A 22051-nucleotide genomic window follows, 5' to 3' on the forward strand; every position below is an offset into this window, starting at 1 on the left:
GAAGTGGTGGCTGTTGCAGGATGGATTTAGTAAAGGTTCGGCTGTCAAGAGCCCGTGCATAAATTTGCCTCGAACCTGTAGGCAGCGGTAAGCCTGCAGGTATATATATTCTTTAAACGCCATATAACTTCCCCAGTAACTTTTGCTGCGTGGCGGCTCTTTGCATGGCTTTGTGTCGCAAAACGAGGGAGCAGAGCAAACCCGCAGACGTCCGGCGAGCCTCTGCCTCCCCCCAACCCCGCCCCGGGCCACCGATCCTTTCACTCCGCAGCTGGAGGCGACTTTCCGCGCCACGCGCAGCGGACGCCCCGCAACGCGCCCCCCGGGACGCCCCTCGGTTCGGCGGGACAGGCCGGGTCGGGACGGAACCGGGGGGGCGCCCGGGGGTCGCTGCTCACGCTCCGGCTGGGGCGGGGCGGGGGCGCGGCTCAGCGAGGCGCAGGGAGCGGCGCGGCCCCAGCTCCGCCTCTGCCCTGCCGGGACGGGACGGGGCGGCCCCTGGCAGGAGCGGGCGGCGGGAGCCTCTTTCCTCCTCCCCCCTCCCTCTTCCTCCTCCTTTTCCTTATTCCCTCCCCCGGCTGCCAGCGGCGGCTATGCGCTGCCGGGACCGCCCGGGAGAGCGGCTCTGAGGGGGCGGGCGGACAAAGGCTGCGGGCTGGTGCCGGCGCTGGGGCGCGATGGAGCGGCGCGGCGGCTGAGGCTGCTTGGTGGAGCCGAACCTGGCCGGGCCGGGTGGCGGCACATGGTGTGCACCCGCGGGCGGCCCGAGGGGCTACCATGGACAACTTCTTGGCGGAGGTGAGTGCGGGTCGGCGGGGTCTTCTTTCCCCCCTTCCTGCGGTGTGGGGTCGCTTTGTGGGGAGGACTGGGCAGCAAGAGTGCAAGGAGCTGCCGAAAAGTGTCGTGTGCCTCCCCAGCGCCTGCAGCATGCAGGAGCAGACCTTCGGGGCTTCCTGAGCAGGGAGGGGAGGAGAGCGGCTTTGTGCCCCTCACACCCCCTTTTCGGGCTTTTAGCGAGGGTGGAACCGAAGCCGCCGGGCTGGAGCGGAGGCTGCTGCCGGCTTTTCGCCGGGCAAGCGCTCGGCGCTAATTGGAGCTCATTAGAAGGGGCCGGGGCTGGAGGCGCCGGTACCGCGGCTTTGCCCGCCGGGCCGCCCGAGCCCCCGCCAGCCCGCAGCGGCGAGGTCCCTGCGGGAAGCGTCTCCGGCTGCCCCGGGCTCCGGCGGGGCTGCTGCGGGTCCCTGCCGACCCTCCCGCCCCTTCTGCCGGCGGCGTGGCAGCCTCCGAAACCGTATCTCAGGGGAGAGCAAGGCGCTCCCTACGTGAAACCCGGGAGTGAACTTTTCCGCCTTGCATAGGCATATGGGGCTTCAAAGGATGGAGGTTTCAGAAGCAGGGCTGCTGTTAGGCAGCTTTCTTTTAAGGTCTCTTTATTAAAGTGCACGTTATCAAGTATAGATAAAATCTTCCGATACGGAATGCAAAGTAATGAGGCTCAAGTCTTGAAAATGGTTTGAGCTTTATCATTATCTCGTGGATCTTGACAATTTCATCGCGTTAGGTGAGGAAAACAAATCACTTACCTAAGCTGTATGCAGAAATCAAAATTTGGGTCCTCTTTTGGTCTAAACTAACCGAATTTTGTACAACAGTATTTTACAAATCTGTTCAGCCTCCCTAGTGCTGCCGCAGCCCTATGAACATAAGGTGTCCTGTATTAATGCAGCAACTTCTGTGCCTGTGTTGTGCTTACAGATTGCTGGCAAAGCCTGCATCTGGGTTGTGACTTCTGGTGACCGACTGTGTGATTGCTATAATCGTACCCCTTGCTGAAGCAGTTGCACTGTCAGGGTTTGTAAGTACAGGCCAGGTGTTTTACGAGGCTGTGATTAAGCTGCAAAACTGTTCTTTGCCCTCATCAAATAACTTCCCTCGTGTTCTCGTTTCTGTTGCTGCTCCCACAAAAAAAAAAAATAAAAAATGGGTGATCTGTTTACCGGAATGGTAATTAGTCAAATAAAAGAAGGTCACACACCTTTCTGCTTGTTAGTTGTTCATTGTCAGGCAACAAAAGTTCTGTCAAGTGCAACAAGAAGGAAGAAATACAGGATTAACTTTCAAAAACCTGGAGTTAAGTATTAATATCTTTTTTTTTTTTTTTTTTTTTCCTGTGGTGGATGTAGCCCTCACCTTTCAAAAGCTTGCAAGCCATGAGCAGTATGGTAGCATTAGCCTAGCCTTGCAGAATTAATCTGAAGAGTCATTCGCTCTGACACAGAGTACAGTAGCGTGCCCTACATAAAGGTGAAGAAGAGAGTTAATGGTTTTGACTCCTATATTAGCCAAAAGTACTTGCCCTGGAGAAAAAAGCAAGTAAATTTTGCCAGTCTGTGTTAGCATTTCAGCATGTATTTATGTTAATTTGTGGCTGCTGCATGCAGACTTTGATCTTTCTTAAGAACTCTTACTCCCTTTCAACATGTTGATATTACTTTAAAAGATCAGTAAATAGAGCACCTTGACTTTAATCCACATCCAGAGTCCCACCCATAGGTAGAAACATTTTCCTTTCCTTACACTGGAGTGTACGTAAGTCTCATGTGGGGAGCATAGGCACAATAGCAGAAATTCACTGGGCCAGACCCAGCCACCACAGAAAAACATCTGTTGAAGGCACTGGATTGAGCCCCTAGCTGGGATAATTTAATTTGTGAGAGGCAGACATCCTGCAGCTGCTCTTTACAAAAATATTTGCTGACTTATCCGAGAGAATTATTGTTCTCACTCAAGTAAGTTGTAGTGTGCAGAAGAAGGAGGAAGCTGGATGGAAAGGCACAGGTAACAGGCTCTGCTCCCATTTGGCAGTGACATGAGTGCACTGATACAATTATGTTTTGGGAGAAATGCTGTTAGGTGATCTGGGTGTACACAGGCACTTCATAGGGGTCATTCCTCAGTGTTACCAAGAAGCCTCTGTTTGCTCTGCTAGGGGCAGGAATGTCCTCAGGTCTGGCTGTTGTAGAAAAGCACTGTACAAATAAAAGGTCCTGTAGGAAAAAATAATCTGTTATTACTATTTCTGCCATATTTTTTCATAGTTAGTGCTGATTATTAACCTGCTGTCAGTTTAGAATGGTGCTCACTGGAACGAAGCGAGGGAATTGGGTAAGATTCTGCTGGAGTGCAAAATGTGCCCATTGCAGAAGAAGCAATTCTGGTGGGACTTGTCATCTTACAGATGATGTGAGATAATGCCAAGCTCCTGTTGATCAGCTGAGATTTAACAGCTTTTTGACTTCTCAATGTTCCTTTGCAATTTCCTTCCTTTGCTATTGCTTATATGGCTTTTATTTTTCTAGGATGACAGGTGGTTGTCTCCAGAAGAGCCTTAATCTCCATTCCTACCCCAGTTTTCTAACTCAGCCAATTAAAAAAAAAAAACAAAAACAGAACAATTAAAAGAGACAGCCCTGGAACTTGTTCCCACAATGCTTTCTTTGCTGCAAGATACTAAAGTAATTATAAAGTTGCATTCTAAATACAAAAAATAGTATTTTCTGAGCTTTTAAAAAAACTATTTGGGCTGTCAGTTGATCTGTGCTATCTTTTGTTGTTTGAAAGAAGGTTGGTGATGGAATTGTAACTTCTTCAGTGTATTTACAGTCACACTTTCACGTATGAAAATGTTAAAACTGATAGACATCCTGGAGATCCGTACTTGGAAATATAAGTATGGATGTGTGTAATAGAGCCATTTGACTGCATTGCTCAAAATAGCCTGAAAAAAATGTTCCCATATGTTTTACCAGCAATTTTGGTTCTTTGACATAGCATTCTCCTTGTGGTAGCTGAGGTCGGACTTCTCTGTTCCAGTGAGAGGGCATCCATGCTAAAAGGGGATGTATATCATGAGGGAGGTAGAAGAGCCATCTCACAGTGAGAAGGAACACAAGGATGTCTCACACAAAAAGGGCAGGAGAGGGAAGCTTGCACTGCCTCTTCAGCATCTTGAGTTCCCAAGCAGTGCATACCAGGGCAGTTGGGGAAGTGGATGTAGAGGTCAAGTTCATCTTCTGATGTTGCTCTGTGTGAATGGTGTGTGGCGCTGAACCATGGTTTTTTTCCTTGTCACAGGAGGAGTGTTGTGGGTGCTAGCCCAGCTAAGGTCAGAGTGTGGTTGAGTTTAGTGGGGACATCAGGAGGTCATCTTGTCCAAACCTGCCCTCTTATCTGGTGCTCATGGTGCTCAGCTCTGGGGACTGGGCAGCACTGCCAGCCTGTTGCTGGCAGGATTAAAATACAAAGGATTATATTCCTTCCCTCCTTAATTTCCACAACTCAGAGATGGAAAAACAACTCAATTTCCTGCCTTCTCTCTAGCATGTCTGGGTAGATGGTGTTCAAGAGCATCACAAAAGCATCAGTGTCATCATTAGAAGTCCAGAAGATGTTTTTCTAAAGTTACACACATTTGCTGGGAACTGTGGGGTGGCCTCTTGTGAGGCACTGCAGTTATTGTGTCTAGAATGGGTTTTTTTTTAACAATGCTGCTGGTATCTTGAGTTCAAAATTATTTCCTTGATTTCTGCTTTCTACTGTTGAACATATTTGCTTGTGTATACTGTTTGAAGGGCAGAGCTCCCAGCGTGTGTCCTGAAGGAGCTAGTGTTGAACTTCCCTCTGGGGGAAGGATATGGGGCAAAAATCAATTCTGAAGCTTTGAACTTAGCTTCAGGGGAGCTGTCAGCAGTGATATCTGCCGAGCCTGTAAGCTCTTATTTTGGATATCCAGCCTGTGGCAAATTTTTCCTTCAGGCTCCTGTGCCGCAGAGTTTGGAAGATCACTGCCTGCCAGTGCAGAGTGCTTCATGGAGAGCTTGGAAAAGCCCATTGCCCCCTACAACTGCAAGACATGGCACTGCCAAGCTACTGCCCTTCAAGTGAAAATCTGGTGATACTTATAAATTTCAGCATTGATACAGGAGGGTTTTGGCTGTGTGATGTAGTCTACAGCTTTAGAACAATCTTGGAGCTCTCCCAGCTTATGTTAAAAGTGTTTCACTGATAGCACAAGTGTGGGTTTTTATGTTCCAGCTTGTGATATTGATGTAGCCTACAGCAGCAAAGTGGTGTGTCAGACCCTTAAGCAATGGCATAAAGGTTACATTTCTGGAGGACTTCTGAGCACCGAAGCCATGCCAAGTGGGATTGGTGCCTCTTTTGGCTGTTGACATTGGCTGCATTTTCTGAAGTTTCTGGGTTGTGGCTCCTTCTCATATTCACTTGTGTTTGGTTGGTTTTTTTTTTTTTTTTTTTATTTAAAAGGTGGTGGTTGTTTTGTCAACAGTTATTTTTAGGTTAATTAGAGAGCATTATGATTTGAGCAGAAGTTTCGAGGGACTTGGGACTACTTTACCAAGTCGGAAAGGAAAGAAACTTTCTGTAGATTTATTTCTATAAGTTGCAAAATCCCATCTGGGCTCATCAGTATCACGTCATTGTAATTGCCTACTACATGTACCTACATGTACTGAACATGTGCCTTTTGTAACGGGGATCTGTGCAACTGAGACACAGTCATTGTCACCGGGTTGAAGCCTAGCAGCCCTGCTGGCACCACTAATACTGTAAAATGACACAAGAATTCTCTTAAATCTGCAAATACATAATGATTGCAATTGGCAACAAAGGCTCAACATCGTGCAGGGTCAGCTCAAGGTTTTTTAGGTATGTTCTGTCAGACTCCAACCAAAGGAGAGGTATGACACACACCACACCCCACACTCACCCCAACAGTTTTGGGCTTTTTTTTCCACTTTCTGGTGGCATCTCACTGAAATGGTTACTTTTTTTCTTTCTGGTCTTTTTCCTAATTGTATGTTTGTGTCAGCACTTTGTGTGCCAGCTATTTTGTTCTAACCTGATTTTTTTTCTTTGTATGTTTGTATTTGGTGAACCCTGTGAATGGGTGTGCAGGTTGCAAAGCTCTTTGTTGTTTTTTATTATTTGTTTTTTTATTATTTGGAGTTTTTTGTTGTTTTGGGTTTTTTTTTGTGTGTGTGTGTGTGTGTTTTGGGTTTGGTTTTATTTTTGTTTTTTGTTTGTTTGTTTGTTTTTTGAGCTGTTGGACAACCTGCCTGGTACAAGGGAATAGTGTTTGAAAGCATGACCAGTCCCAACTTATTTTTGAAGCCGAGAGGCATGGGCTTTTATTAGAAATGCTCCACATTTTTTTCCATGATTCTTAAGAGACAGAAGAGGAACACTTTGCAGGAGAGAGGGAAGCAAAAAGGAAAGGGAGCTTGAGCTTTCTCTGGTTGGAGAGTTTAATGCACTGGTCCTTGTGGGTAACCTGAGAAACTCTGCAACCTTTCAATGCTCTTGTTGCCCCAGTGTGCAGGAAAAGATGGGAGGAAATGTGTGGGGCCCTTTACCAACAATTATGCTGCCACTTGGCTTGGTTGTATCATGTTGCGTTTTCACTGCGGGGATTTTATCTGAATCTTGGGTCTCAGCTTGGTAACACCAAAAAACTCTCATGAACCTGTTTTTTTTGCCTTCTAGAAGATGGCTTGAGAAAAACTGGTAGGTCCAAGTGGTGATTCTGTGTTTGAATGTGTGTGTGTATTTGTGTAGTGTCACTGTATTTGCTCAGAACAAAGCCAGACCTAATATCTAGCAAATGTCTTTTTGGTCTTTGGAGTGGATACAGCCCCAGTGAAAGGAACCACAGTGTCATGTGGGGGTTGGGAGCAGCATCTCATCATTGAGAGCCAGCAGTATCCAGCTTGTATCCCAGGAAGCCAACTTTATCCTGGGATGCATCAAAAGAAGTGTGGCCAGAGGTCAAGGGAGATGATTCTCCTCCTTTACTCTGCTCTACTGAGACAAAACCTGGAGTTCTGTGTCCAGTTCTGGAGCCCTCAAGGAAGGACATGGAGCTGTTGGAGTGAGTCCAGGAGAGGGCCGCCATCAGAGGGCTGGAGAACCTCTCCTGTGAAGGTGAACTGCGAGTTGTGTTTTTTCAGCCTGGAGAAGAGAACGTGGCCCAGAGCTAGGTGCTGTTTTCCTTTGCAGCCAAGTGACTGTTTTTCAGTCTAACCTTCTTTATTTGGCAGAAAACTTGAAATTTTTTTTTGTTTGTTTGTTTGATTGAAACCTCAAACACGAGTGATGTTGGAGGAGTTTGATACGTGTTTTTCCCTGTTGAATATCCTACTAGGAACAGACCCGATTTTGGTTCAGGTTTTGAGGCATGGCAGGAATTGGTGTGTTTGGCTTTACTGAGTAGTTAACATTTCCATTTTGTGTAAACTCTTCTGCAGATAAGTTTAACACAATTTGTGGATGAGATCTGATAATTTTTCCTAGTGAACAATTCTGTGCTTAGTTATTTTTTGCTAAGAAGGAGCAGTCATAGTCGGAAATTGCAGAAAACCGAAGAGCAGTCCAAGCATTTTAAAAGCTTGAGAAAAGATTTGCAGTTCACTCTTTTGCATGGAAGGAAGGCTTCAAAAGTGAAAGGTTGTAGTCACTTCTATGGTTTTCTGGACTTGCAGTGAAAATTCAGATCTAATGCGTCTTAGGATGGATTTCTTATGTGTCTTGGTGGCTCTGCCTCTGGTGGGTAAATTTAAGCACTCTGGAGCAGAGCCTAGATATGAGTGTCAGTGTGATGCTTTTTACTCCTTTTAGGATTAATGGCATGCTGAAGGAAAACATCCTGGAGGACAGACTTTCTCCATGTCCTGTACCATTCGGTGGCCTGCCAGATTTCAGAGTTGAACAGGGTTCCTGTACTTTTATGTAAATATAATTCAGCAAATACTTTTTAGCACATACTTAAATTGGCTGCAGTGGGATGTTTTGCCTAGTTTATGGTATCAGACTTCCTTTTCTTTCGATGTAGATATTTCGTATCTTGTGGAGAGTTTCACTAGGGATTTTTGAATAAATATTAAGCAAAGGTGAATATTGAAGAAATCTCTTTGATGGGTTAGATCCTTCGGTGAAATTATCTGCGTTTTGGTTTGGTTTGGTTCCCAATGAGCAAAAGGGGAAAGACGAGAGGGGAGCCCAGCAGGCAGACATCAGGAGTCAAGCTGTGCCTTTGCTCGTGGCCCTGGATGATGGTGTGCATGGGGTGAATGGCTGTGCTGGGGCACTCTGGAAATAAAAAGCTAAGTGCATTTTGTTCATGTTACCTCTTCCTATGTATCCTTGGGAAACTATTCATAATCCTTTATTACACGTCAGTGGTACAAGAATGTGTTAATATCAAGTCTCTGTTTTGTTTTGGAGAATGCCCTTCTGGGAAATGCCATAAGGATACCTTAGCAGAGGAAAATGTTTGGTTGTTGCTTTTTCCCCTGGGGCCAAAACTATATTCCCACCCTGACCAAGTTTTCCCAAGGGCTTTTTATCATGGGATCTGTCTCTAAACAGGGGTAGCTGTTAAAAGTACTGAGAGTTCTTTATGTTGTTTTTTATATTATTAACTAATTGACATGGCAGTGCCAGGAGAATGGCACACTGCTGCCCAAGGCTGCCATCATGATCTCAAAGTCAGGATTGACTTTGGTGCCTGTAGCACAACCTCGGGTAGGGACCTGAGGCTTATTTGGTTGAGGAGTGCTAGCTGCCCTTAACTCCAGTGGGAATAATGAAGCTGAGTGTTTGTGAAAGATGTTATTGAAGTTAACACCCCGAGCCCCTTGGCCCTCTTTCTCCCTTTTTGTCTTAGAGAGTTTCAAAAGACTTACAAAAATTCGTTTCAATGAGCTTTTCAGCATCTGGAGAAAACATTTCTGTAGTTCTTGAAACGATGCTGGATTGTGAAGGTGGTGCAACTGGCAAGCCTAGACTGACTTTGATGTTGTGCACTGCATGTGTCTATTACCCTTCTTCCTGACCTTGCTATCAGAAATGCAGGATTTACAGATTCTCACGCCTCTTCTTTGCATTCAGCCCTAGTTTTGGGGACAGAAGATAAGAAAAGTTTATTCCTTGTTTTGAGGAAGTATTGCTGTTTACAGCATTAACGGAAATGGATTATTGGTTCTATTTTAGTTGTTTCTGTTTAGTGTTCCCCTAAAATGTTTACTCAGATGAAGTTAAATATATTTGTTAAGAGAATAGGATTGTTTTTCTTATCAAGTTGTTTATCCTGAGGTGAAGTCAAATCTCTTTGTTTAGTGTACCCATCTGGTTTACAGAAGCAGTGGAAATAATTTCTATTTGACCGTTTTAGTGGATCAAAACCCAACTGTGTATCTTGGTTAGGGTGTACTTTATTTGCTTCAGAAAGGAGCCAAGTTGGCGGGACATGAGAGTTCATGTTGGGACAAGGAGCAGACACCAATTCTGTAGGTCAGACTTCTCGCTTTGTTGGCCATCATCTTGGATCTCTTCCCCATATTAAGTATAGACTGTGGTTTTGTGATGAGGGTTTATCTCCTCATTACAGCTTTCTGGTGATGGGTACAGTGGGTAGGTTTGTTTGGTGTGTGCAATCAGTTAGTGTATTCCCTGGAAGAAAATGAGAGCGGTGCTTGCAGCAGGGCTTTGAAGGGTGGCATTTCCTGCTGCTTTTCAGGCTGTGTACCAGGAGGAGTGTTGGATGAAGTGAGCCCTTTGTTGTTGAAACTCCCAGAGTCAGAATCTGCTGTGTGATACTTGATAAGCTATTTCAAGGAATAAATACATGTAGCAAATCTGAACTGGAAAATACAACTTTCACAACAGCATGCACACGCACACCTCCTCCTGCAATTACATTTTTAATATTCTGTGCACGGAATATGGCAAGTTTTGACAGATGGCAGATGGGATTTTGGCATAAAGTTGCACAGTGCTTGCAGCAAAAGGGTGATTCTCTGTTTTTTGTTGCTTTTGAGGATCTCTACTCCAAATGTCTGCGTTGCTATTGCACCATTTCTGCCATCATTTTGCTCTGGTAATTCAGTACCTTAAATGACTGCAGTCCTGGTGCATTAGTAATCTCCCTGAGTTTTTTTGTACAGAAGCCCATGAATAAACTTAATTATAATGTAATGAAATTGTTGAATAAAACTTTTACTGTATACCCTTACACTTCGCCTTTGTACCATGCAGTTAAGGTGGAGATAACCATCAGTACTTGTGGAGGATAGAAGATGGTATCCTCATCTTTGCATTTTCTTGTGAGCATCCAGAGGTCCTTTGCCAGTGGCTTGTTCCTTGGCAATACTTACTGGGGTGCTTGAATACAAAGGGAAAATGTTAAGATGTGGGATCCTTTTTTCTTTGGGTAGTTATTCAGCATTTACCGTGTTTCAGGTGTTTCTTGAGTCAGTCAAATTGTAATCCTGAATTTTGATTTTGTGAATTGTGTGCTACTCACAAAGACGCTTCTTTATATTGCTTGCAGATACTTGATCTGAAAAACGTAGAGTCCCTTTATGCAGAGAAGCCACAAAAGCTTTGCTGTTTTCCTGGGATGTTTTTTCCTTTTTTTCTTTTTTTTTTTTTTTGTCTGCTGGAAAACAGAGTTTTTGGTAGGCAACGAGAACCGTGGCTGTTGCAGAGCACAGGGCTCCATCTCCTGCTCTGTATGTAGCTGAGAGTCATCTCTCATTGGGAGAGGAGAGTGGGTGCAGGTTAATCAGTGGCTAAATTGAAGGGGCAAGAAGGGCCAGATAACAATGCTGGACAGGATAATGATGTCTAATAGTTACTGCTTTAAAATGTACAAATTAAGGGGTTTTTGTTGTTTTGCAGTTCCTGTCAAAGTCTGCTAATAATCTTCTGTTGCTGTCCTGAGGCCAGATGGATTTTTTCTAGATAGAGTTTTTGAGTATATATTTTCTGGTTGGGTCACCGGTATTCATAAGTGCCAACACCTTGGAAAGCTTTGCTTTTTAGGATTGTCTTTTTAAATCTTTTTTTCTTTTTTTGGTGGTGTGGACCAATGATGTGCTTCTAGATAGTTTCACATAGGCTTATGGGAGAAATCTGGGGTTATTCTCAAGAAAGCTACAGTAATGTATGTCCTGAAAAATAGGACTTTGACATCTGTTAGTCCAGCTCCATTGGTGGCAATATGATTGTAGTAAAATTTTACCTTCTTAGTTTTATTGACAGGGAAATTCCTGCTTTATTTTTGTTGTAGTGTGATCATCTTTTCCCCTAGTTTTGTTCCAGACTCTCTACCAAAGTAACTGGCAATCAGTGAGCAGCTCTGTCTCTCCAGAAGAGCAGTAGTGGTGCTACCACTTGCTCTTCAGGAAGCAGCTGGATTTTTATGAGATCTTTGGGGAAATGTCAAGAGATCTCTGTCACATGGCAAGAGCTTTACCCAAAACTGCCAGAGGCAGCTGGTGCTTGCAACCACTGGGAAGTCTGCTTTTTACATCTTCACACATGGTATGGTCTGAGACCAACTGGAAGCTTGGATGCTCCTTTCATGTGATTTCAAAAAGAAAATGCTACATCAGTAAACTCGAAGCTATGGTGATATAAGCTGCCACTTCTTTTGTGGGTGTGTATGTTTATTTAGCTTGCTGATATTTTATTGTACTCCAGCTGCAGTGCTGTGTGATGTTGCTTCCTTTCCCTGTTACCCAATGAAGAGGATGAGGGGTGAGGGAGAATAATACCTTCTACCTTTTGCTGGTGCCCATCTAAATATAATATTTGTGCCTTCTTTTTGTATTAGCCTGTTCCTTGTTAATGCTGACGTTACCCGGTGTTCCTGTATATTGCACATGGGTTTTTTCTGTTTCTTGAATTTCAGTAAATTATTGGTTGCAGCTGAAGTAATGTCTGCATAGGAGGAAACGTATGACAAGGAATTGCTTCAGGATTATATAAAAGCAAAAAAAAAAAAAAGCAAATTGGTTTGTGCTCACTCTTTCTGGGTTTTGTAATTGGAATAAACTGAAACAGTTGAAAAAAATTCTATTTGTTTATTTTTCAGTGACCTGGGAATTTTATTGACAGCTCAAAAGCCAACCTGAGCAAAACTAAGAAAAACATCTGAATAGCTGAAAGAAAAAATTCCAGGCTGGAAAGGTGGTTTGTTGAGGAGAAAAAAAAAAAAAAAACAAACTTCAGAAGTGGTAACCATTAGTGGCTATAAATAGAGAGTTACTCATTTAGGCTCTCACATGGATAAAGGAGAGATTGTTCCAGTTTTTCATCCATGTGGTAAAAGTAAGGTATGTCAAGCCCTGCAGTTTTTTTCATATAGCTTTAAAAATAGCTGCACTTGTGCTGATTTCTGCTCAAAGACAGGCCTTCGAGTATATTTGCATAAATGGCAAAAACTGGCCTCAGTCTGAAATAAATACATCAATTTATGAATCAGTCTGCTTTTTTTAAGTTGCATTCCTTGCAGAGCAGTGTCTCCAATCTGTCAGTACATTTAAATTTTTTGTAAAACACTGAATTTTCTTCTAAGACGACATTTGTAATTGTGTGAGCAGTATGGAAACAATATAGAGGAGTAGCTAATGTGTACCTAGTGCTTCAGTAGGTCTTGTCTTTCGGAAAATAAAACCTGGTGTGCAGTGTTGTAAAGGAGCAGGCTGACTGGATTCCTCAGGGATGGATGTCTGCTGTGGTGGTGAGGAGGATGCCAGTGTGCCTCAGGGACCCTGGGAGAACCCTGATGACCCTGGGCCCTCTGTGGAGTTTAGGAGTGGCTTTGGAGGGGAGGCAGGTTTTCCTAGTTTCCAGGTGCTGGGGTTAACCTTTTCCAGAGAGGCACCTTGAGCAGACTCTATTGTTGGGTTTCTTGTACTGCATGTGGCATTGAGCCCACAAATTACATTTTATTTCAAAGTCTTTGTTTAAAGCAGCAGCTACCTTTTACACTCAGCTGTGTATTTCAGCCTAATTAAGTGAGGAGCTTGGAGGCTTGCATGAATAATAATTAACCTGTCTTTGATTTTACTGGTGCAGAACTGGGACGTTTGTCTTCAGATATAGATTTCTTTTGCCTTGGTTTTGACCGAGCAAGTACTGACACTTGTGTCCTCTTTCCCCTTCAATGCCAAGTGTTTCTGTGGACATGTTACACTTCTCAGGCTCCTTTGGAAAGTAATTTTAAAGATGCAGTGTTCTTGGGCTTATCCTGAGTCAGAAGTTTGGTGTTGAGTTTTCTACTTGCATGCTGCCTGTGTGCATTTTGAACAGCAGCTCTCCGGTGGCCCAGAGGGCTGTTACAAAGGTCTCCCTTGAACCGGGGGTGAGGTGAGCAGACCATTCTCTGTCTGTGAGCTTTGCTTCTCTTATCAGCAGACGTTGGCAGTTTTCAAACAAGTGACTGTGATAGCAACTTCTGGCTGGGCAGGAGGGGGAGGTTGTTGGCAAAGGAAAGGTGTGCAGGTGGCTAGGTTTAAAGGCGCAGGAGAGTTTTACTGAAAGAGTTTCGGTGGCCTATAGCTATGCTATTCCATCATGAAGCTGATGAACCCAAAGTAAGCAATGGGAGAAAGTACTGAAGCTTGGGTTTCTAAAGTTTGGTGGCTTCACTTGCATATCAGGATGTGTAACATTTTCCATGAATATTTAACTCCTGATGGTGCTCTGCTTAACGACCTCGATTCAGCAGATTCGTTTATCTTAGGATGAATGTGGGACATACATTCACCTGAATTAAAGAAGAGTCTTTATGTATTTAATTGTGTTGTGAAATATCCTTGTTGTTTTGGCTTCTAGCTGGTTAGAAGTGACCTGGCTTCCTATACATCATAGTCCCAGCTTGCCCTGGTAGCATTAATGGATTTACAGGGAATATGTTCCTGACCATGATGGAGAAGGTTAGACTAGATGATATTTATGACCCAACAACCTTGGGTTGATCTTTACAACCTTGCAACCCAAACCATTCTGACCCTGTGAACACTATCCTTGTTGGGACTCAGGAAACCCTCAAAACTGCACTTAATAATAACCAGTCACAATGACTAAAATCCAGGAGGTAACCGATGCTGATCTTTGTAGAATTTAACTAATAGTGATCATGGTTCAAGCAAGAGCTTCTGCAGAGCTGCTCTCACTAAAGTGCCCCCAGAAGAGCCCTTCTGCATCGCTGCTGTGGGTCATAGTGGGGAAATATCCCCATGCAAAGCATGCTGTTGCCTCAGCCCCTTCTTGCCCCTGGGTGCTGCTGTGGCCTCTTCAGCCATGTCCGCACCTCGGGGACAAGGGCAGGAGGTCTCTGACACAATTGGATCTCTGTGCTCTCTGCACAGATGCAGCTTTGTTAACAAATGTCTTGTCTAACTTGCTACCGTTTTTTAATCCATCTCAGGATCATTGTTACATTTATTGGTATGTTGACTGTAGAGCTGCTGTTATTGCAGTAGTGTTCCTGGAAATTAGGGTTTTTTTAATTTCTAATTAATTATTATTTTTTTAATGAAGCCATCGAGCCATCTCCTTGCTGGTGCAATGCGTGGCATCTGTTGAGGGAAGAGCATTTACCACCAGTGATTTTTTTTTGTGGAGATATTCAGAAGTGACTCTGAAATTCTGTAGGGGACTTTTTTGCTCTTTAGGAAGCTGTCCTTAAGAGATGATCCGGTTTGGAAGAGTGCACACGTTGCTACCATATTAGCCCACAGAAGGCTGTATTTAAGTGATGCTTCCTTTAATTTAGTGGAAAGAAAGCAGAGCAGTTTACAAAGTCAGGGCTAGAGGAGAGTGTCTTGTGATTCCTAAGTGTCGAAGAAACTGAATTGTGCTAGGACTGGATAGAGGTAATTATATGTCATCTGTGTCCTTCAGGCACCAAGTGGTATCCTGAGAGTTGCTGTTAAGAATAAAAAAAAGGTTTTTAAGTTGACGGCATTGCGTATAATATAGACTCAAAGAAGGATTGGACAAGGATCTGTACTGAAAATGAGAAGGAATGAGCTGTGTATGACATGTATTATTATGTAAAGCAGTAACTGAATTTTACAGGGCAAGTAATGTTCAACACCTGTGGTATAGCCCTGTCTGTGTTACTTGCACATCCACCTTAGGGAATGGTGGGTGTGGATATGTGCTTACACAGAGTGATTCACCACCAACCCCTTCTTGCTCTTGAATATTCAAGAATCGACATGTGGGGAGAAATTTCTGCTGGAAACTGAGTTTCACAACAGAAGGACAATTGAATGTAATCATGTATTTTATTTCTGTAAATATGACCATAAATTATTTTTAAAAAAAGTACACAATTTTACACAATGTAGAGACTTGTATAGCAGATGGGGTAAAAAAACTCACTCTTAACAAATTCCTTGCAAGTTTGCCAAAGCTGTGTGTTACTTCTGAAAGCTGGGTATGTTTGAGGTTGGTCTTGATATGATTGTGAGGGATTGAAGTGAAAAATGTGTATCTGCAGACTTCTATCTATGTGCTTAGATATTATAGTTCTCCTGTACAAATGGGATCTCACTTATGCAAATATGAGGTGGTGATTCAACTCCTAGGAGAAGTAACTATCCTGAAAGTATATGTACCTGAAAATATGTGCAGAAGTTTTGACAGTCATACTTGTGCATAAACAGATGTACTCGTGGCTGTCCAAAGATGAAAGGCAATGGAAGACTTGTCCAAAACAATGTTGTATAGGTTCTCCCTTCATACTATCTCAGTTTGGTTATAAATGCACTGCCAGAGTTTACCTGTGCTCATCATATCCATTAGCAGATAGATTTATGATGAAAGTAAAGTCACTTTTTCAAAACACAACAAGTTGATACTTGAAGCAACAGGCAACTTGTAGGAAGCTCAGCCCATGAGCAAGAGGGAAGGTGATGTCATATGAAGACGGTCATGGGATTTGGATGGTTTCAACTGCATCACTGCCAAAGATTTGGAGCCCTCAACAAGTAATATAATCTGCTTTTGCCTTGCTTCTCTAGTTGCAAAATACTACAACCTTTTCCAACCTTTTTTGTCCTTTTTCCCAGGTAGAGAGGTAGAAAGCTCTTTGCCTTCATGGGCCCTTCTGCAGAGGCAGATAAAACCAGATCTACCATCCATGCTAAGCAGAGGGCCAAGTTCTGGTCGACTTCCTTGCTGAAGGAGAGGGCAGGTAGTCCTGGGGGTCTGCAGTATTTTCAGCTTCACATGTGAAAGTAGTGTGGAGCTCCAAGGACTCAAAATTTACTTCATTACAGGCGAGGAAATCTCTGTTCCTTCCCGCAGAATGAAGTACATTGTATGCTTTGAAGGGAGTTAAAAGGTAGTATGTGCAGTAAGCAGAAAGTTATTGTTCCATTTTGAGATTATTTATGACTTCTTTCAAAAGAAAGCTGGTTGAATTTAAGGTAAAAGTGGTTTTGACCAGCCAAGTCAAAGCTTGGAGGAAGCTAAGGCAGAGCTGGCAGTGGAGGAACACTATGCAACTGTGACACCTTTTTGCAGCAAAGGATAAGGGGTTTTTTTAATGATTCCTATAGTCCTGGTGTTAAGGAGTGCCACAGGGCTATCTTCAGTACAACTGCCACATGAGGTTGGATTTTCTGGTAATCATAAGCAAGATGCTTCTCAGATGTTCTTGCTCTGAGTTTAACAGGCTGTTCTTCTGAGTTTTGAAGAGTAAAACAAAGACAGTATTTTGGCTAATGCAGTAGCACTCTTAAAAACTTCACTTTAAAAGAAGTGATGTTTCTGAGAGTAATTCAGTAGGGACAGATCCCCTTCCAGGTGACCAAGTTTGAGCATTTTCCCAAAGGAGGTCTGAGCTGAAGAAGGCTTCATTCATTCTTGGTTGTGCATCACGTTCATATCAGCTGAAGTTGAGCATGTGCTCCTTTATGACTAAAAAAGCCTTCTTGAGTCCTCTTCTGGTTTACAGTAATTTGCCTGTATAAGGCTTCTGTTTGCACAATTCCATGCTTCAGCATTGTGGAAAAGTTGTTTTTCAACAGTGTTTAAATAATTTCATTTTACCTAGGAGTTATTGAAAAAGCACCACCTGAACCCAGCAAATATCTGTTTTGTTTAGTCAGTGTAGTAATATGAGGAGTTACTTTATTACTAGTATGGAAAGCAGTAAAAGATATTGGCTGATTTTAGGCAGAATAAAACTATTATATTTGTTTTAGACTTGCATTCTTTAGTGCCATAAAAATCTGATTATGAGTAAGATTAAATATGTTTTAATAGCACTATGTAAAGCAGTCATGGAAAATTCCCAGTCTGAGTTTGTTCAGGCATTTGGACCCGATGAAGTCCATATACTTCAGGTTTTGTTTCCTTTTCTGTTTTTAGGAGCTTTTTAATTGTTTAACAAAAGGCACCTCTGTGAGCATGCAAGAATCTGTAGTACTGCCTTTTGAGTGCTATGTTTGCATTTTAGTTTAGGTACCTTGCTAATCTGACTTGAACTTACTGTGCAGTCACTTTCTTTATAAATAATTTAAAGCAACATCTGGATGATGAAAAGCCCATAACGTCCTCCTAGGTTTCCCAGAGTGGGGAACTTCACCACAGTGTGGGAAGTACTTGTTTATGGAATTGTCTGGGCTGACATTTATGAAAGAGTTGGTTGACTAAGTTCATTGCCAAGTAAAATAAATTGCTTTATGAAGGTTCATGCTCCTCCGTAGACATACTTTCAGAGGTAGCAACGAGAAAAATCGTGGCTCCCTGGGCTTTAGAAATTCAGCAGGAGTTGCTTTTGCTGTACATTTTGTTGACTTGTAGTTACAATACTTTGGGGGGGAGGAAGAGAGAGGGAGCTCGGAATTGCAGAGCAAGGACGTGTAAACTGACTGCAGCAGTTTCCTATCAAAAAGGATGCTTTAGTTGGACTTAAAGTTGCTGCATGGTATATGTAGTTGTCTGCTGCTGTCAGATAGAGGTATATGTTAGTCTATGGGTAGCCTAAGGTATTGGATAGTGTGTTTTGAAACAGGACTTCTTGAGGACGAGATGGCCAGAGTGAAAAGAGTTGCCTGGTCCTCGGTGTGTTCTTAGTAGCAGCATCATCCCCTGCCTGCTTGTACCATCTGTGCTCTCTGGAAAGATACTTATGCTTCACACACAAATACATTTCACACCCCCTGGGGCTCCACCATCTTTTCATTACTTCTGTCAGCCTTAGAGCCTGCTGGATTTCACTTCTGAGTATCTGTGCCCAAGCAGCCGTGTTCTTGCCATGTCTTTCTCTGGTCCTGTATCAGTTTTTCTAATCTCAGGATGTTGTCTATAGCCAAGGCTTGCAGACCCTTCCAAGCTGGGGTTGATGGCAGCTGCTGGTCACAGCTGGAAGGTCTATATGTGAAGGAAACACCATCTCCTCCCTGCATTTAGACCAAAAATGTTGAGTTTAGTATCTTGGCCAAAATCTTCCTCTCTGCTGCAGTAGTGTTCCAGTTCTTGATATAGCAAATGCCCTTGGCAAATGGGAAGAGCTTGGGAGCAAGGCATTGCCACCTTGATGTACTGATGGTGAATCTCTGGGAAATTACAATGTATAGTCAAAATCATTTGGCTGAGAAAGTCCTTTGCCTGCTAAGAGGCACACAGCTGTTCAAACCTGATTTTCTTATGCTTTTGCACACTGGACGTAGTAAACCAGAAGAGAGTCTCTGTCCAGATGCACTTCCTTGTACTGCTAGTTTATCTCTGGGATAAATGCCCATTTTGTCAGGTTATTAATGCTTTAAATGACTTCTGTTTGGTTTAGTTCTTGAAATCGCTTTGTGTTTCAGTTTCAGATTAAATCTTGTATCAGCCTTCAGTTCAGTAAAACAAGCATGCGTGCAAGAAAAATTATAGAAGCAACTGACTGCTTTGTGTTTCTGCTTTTTCTGCTCCTGCCACAAGTACTAAGCTGAGCTAGTCATTTTTCCTTTTAACAATTACCAGCTTCTGTAAACACACAACTGAAGAAGAACAAAAAGGTAAAGCAGTGCCAGAATGATGCAGGAAATGAAATGTTCATCCCTGTCATGAAAACAAGGACACAGAACGAGGATGCGTCAAATCCCTAGGTGTGCCTGCAGGTGGGAACGTGCCGCACCTTTTTGTTGAAAGGTGGAGTGCAGATTTTAAGGTGCTTTGGAAAGGTGCTGCAAACCATAAGGAGAAAAGTTTGTCTTTGGTAATCCAAAGGACTTGTGAACTGCTTTGTATGACCTGCTTGGGGGATTTGTGTATAGGTGCAAGATGGCAACCAGTATGAAATTACAGGGTTTAGTACAACATATGGCATGAAAGTCTCCATGATGGGAGAGAAGAAAAGTTGCTGATATAAGTATGTGCCCCGTTTCTGGGGTTTCTGCTAAAAATGTCTTCCAGCAGTTTGGTGAGTTACTTTAAAATGAGTAAATTTTTGTAATGTCTATTACATGTAATATGACAGAAAAAACCCTACTACAAGACTAAATGACTTGTCATAGTGAGTCAGGTTGACTCACCCTGTAGGTGCTTCATTTTATAGTTGCACACTTGCAGAAAAATTGAAACACTTACGCTAGTAAGAGTAGCATTACTCCAAGGAAATGTATATAGTCAGGGAGAAGAAGTGGACTAAGGAAAAGCAGGAGATTGCTTTTCAGGAGGTAATGACCTTGAGGGGCCGAATATAATGAACGCAGTGTTTTGGGCTGGCTTTTTACCTTGCAATTGTGCCTACCATTGGTATTCACCAGCAGTGATGGGGCTCTGCAGTGGAAACCCTTGCAAAGCATCACCTTATCCCTGAGAGAAAAGCTAATGAAGTACAGAACTGTTCAAAGTGATGCAGGAAACACTGCCTTTTATCTGAACTTTGTGGCCTTCTAGCCTTCCTTGAAATATATGCGTTGTTGCTAAATCTGCCTTCAGTATATATTCCAAACTCTCTTTTCGATGAAGTTGCACCTTCTGTAGGTGTTAAAGTGGTGTGACAGGCCACAGATGCAGCCTGACAGCCTTTCTGCTGCAGGTGCATGGGAAAAAAACAGAGGTCTGCCCTTTAATGATCAAGTGTGCCATTACTTTTTGCTTAATTGGTAGTGTGTTCATCAGGTGATCTCTGGACAGGCAGTTTGGAGTTGCTCAGTGATTATTGTGGTTTGCAATATACAAATTAGTGTGGGAACTTGCTAACACTGGCCTCACAACTTAGGACTCCAGTATCAGGATCTGCTTTTTCTGCACTGAGCCCAAGCGTGGGAGGGAGAGCATGGGTGGGGGCTGTGATGCCCACTGTGGGTCTGGATCATGTCTGGAAGGGGCAGACTGCTGGGCTGCAGAGTCTCTTGGAGCTTGTGTGGGAAAGCAGCACGGGTCCTGGGTTGAGGATGTTGCCCCTGAGTTATAACGGGGGCATCTGAAGAGGGTGGAGTGAGTGGTGGTGGTGATAACTGCTGGGTGAATCGCTGGTAGGGATGGAGGACCTGAGCTCCACCTTGCTGAGCTTTGTGCAGCCCCAACCTGCCAACTGCTTTTGGCTAGAGTGTACCTGGTACTTGTTCCTCATCATGGAGCCAGAGCAGCTGGGTGGGCCTTCAGAAAGTGGTCATTGGAAAGGCTACTAAATGAGTCCAACATCCCAATATACCATCTGTCCAGTGTTTTTCATCTGTTCCTCCTGGTTTCTGTATTCTATTACATATGTAACCATAGCAAACCTTTCTCCTACAGATGTTTACCCATATGCAAGATTCTTGTTGACATCTATAGGGTTGACGTCTGTAGAACTTGGTACTTGTGCAAAGTTAGGAAGGGTTTGTGGTGCTTGTAGGGCAAACCACATGTAGCTTGCTAAATAAGATTGATTGAAAAAAAAAAATAAATCTTGGTGTGGACTAGCAGTGTGTGGAAGTAATGCAGTGCAGTTGCAGAATTTAAATACTTGTGTTCCTGTGGGGAAATAGAGATGTGGAGTGATCATATTGTGAAAGCAAAGCTGCAAAGAGAAATAAAGCCTGCTGAATTGTCTTTTGCAGTTTTGATGTGAGGGAGTCAATGAAACTTAGGAAAAGAACTTCTGATATTTAAAATTATTCTGGTTTCAATAATCAAAACTTCTATCAGTAGGATAAATAGATGAAGGGACTGTGGGCTGAATGGTCTGTTACTCTCTTTTCTCCCTCCTTTTCAAATTTCCTTTCTTAGCCTTGGAATAAAGTTTTGCTAAATCTTTTAGTTCCAAAGAGCTACATTGGCTTGTGTCTCAAATATCCTCAGTTTTAATTTGAAAAATTTAGAGCTTGGAAGGGATGAGGAGGGAGAAAAACACAAAGAATGTGGGCTGGGTGGGTTGGTTTGTTTTTATCTTAAGGCTCTGATCTTATATATGTATTCTGCAACAATTAAGGCTGGAAATATTTTCACTTCTTGCCCATCCCAACTCCAACCTGGGAAAATGATTCATGTGTAAACTGATACTCTTGAGTTGCAGGGAACTGTAAAAAAACCCAAACAAACAACCCAAAACAAAACAACAAAAAACAACAACCAAACCCAAAAAACAATCTGGAAGTAAGAGCTGAAGTGGAACCTTTTGTATTTATATGCCAGTAACTTGCAAAGTGAAAACTGAGGTAACATTCTTGGGAGCAATTTTTTAGGTATGCTTGTAACCTTGCATAGTGTGCTGCTTAATATGAATTATGTTTTTCACAGAAGACTCCAGTTTGCCTAAAGGTAAGCTTTCCTGGAACTGCCTGCTTGTTTAGCATGAGAGGAAAATTAAAATAATAAAAAAAAAAAAAAAAGTCAACTCTACTGTACTTCCTAGAAACCAGGAATAGTTGCCTTGCTAACATGACTTCCTCCAGTGTGCTCTCAGGTGCAACACTGGCATTTTCATGCATCATGCTTCTTGATATCCAAAGGCTTTGATAAATTCTGCCAGACTAAGATCAGATGGCTGGCAAATACCAGTCAATGGGAGAAAATGTATCTTGATCAGAAATTTCATCTGCTTGGCCATGTGTCAAAGGAATGTTTTTCTTGGTTTTTTTGTTTGGTTTGGTTTTTTTGGTTTGGTATGTTCTTTTTGTTTTGGTTGGTTGGTTTTTACACTTAATCAGCTTTAAAGTACTAAAATTCAAGATGTTCCTTCTAAATAAAA

At 43.0% G+C, this 22051-nt stretch overlaps 1 protein-coding gene across 1 annotated transcript in view; it reads left to right on the forward strand.

The window, feature by feature from the left end:
• Window positions 1-221: 221 nt before the first annotated feature.
• The window catches only part of MYO10 (myosin X), a 155461-nt gene continuing 133631 nt past the window's right edge, over window positions 222-22051 (forward strand). The window contains exon 1 of the mRNA XM_071736643.1: window positions 222-798. Within this exon, the coding sequence (XP_071592744.1) occupies window positions 778-798 (21 nt within the window). The 5' untranslated portion in view covers window positions 222-777. The remainder of the gene's footprint in view (window positions 799-22051) is intronic.

The sequence above is a fragment of the Heliangelus exortis genome, chromosome 2, assembly GCF_036169615.1.
Source record: "Heliangelus exortis chromosome 2, bHelExo1.hap1, whole genome shotgun sequence".
Taxonomy (NCBI): domain Eukaryota; kingdom Metazoa; phylum Chordata; class Aves; order Apodiformes; family Trochilidae; genus Heliangelus; species Heliangelus exortis.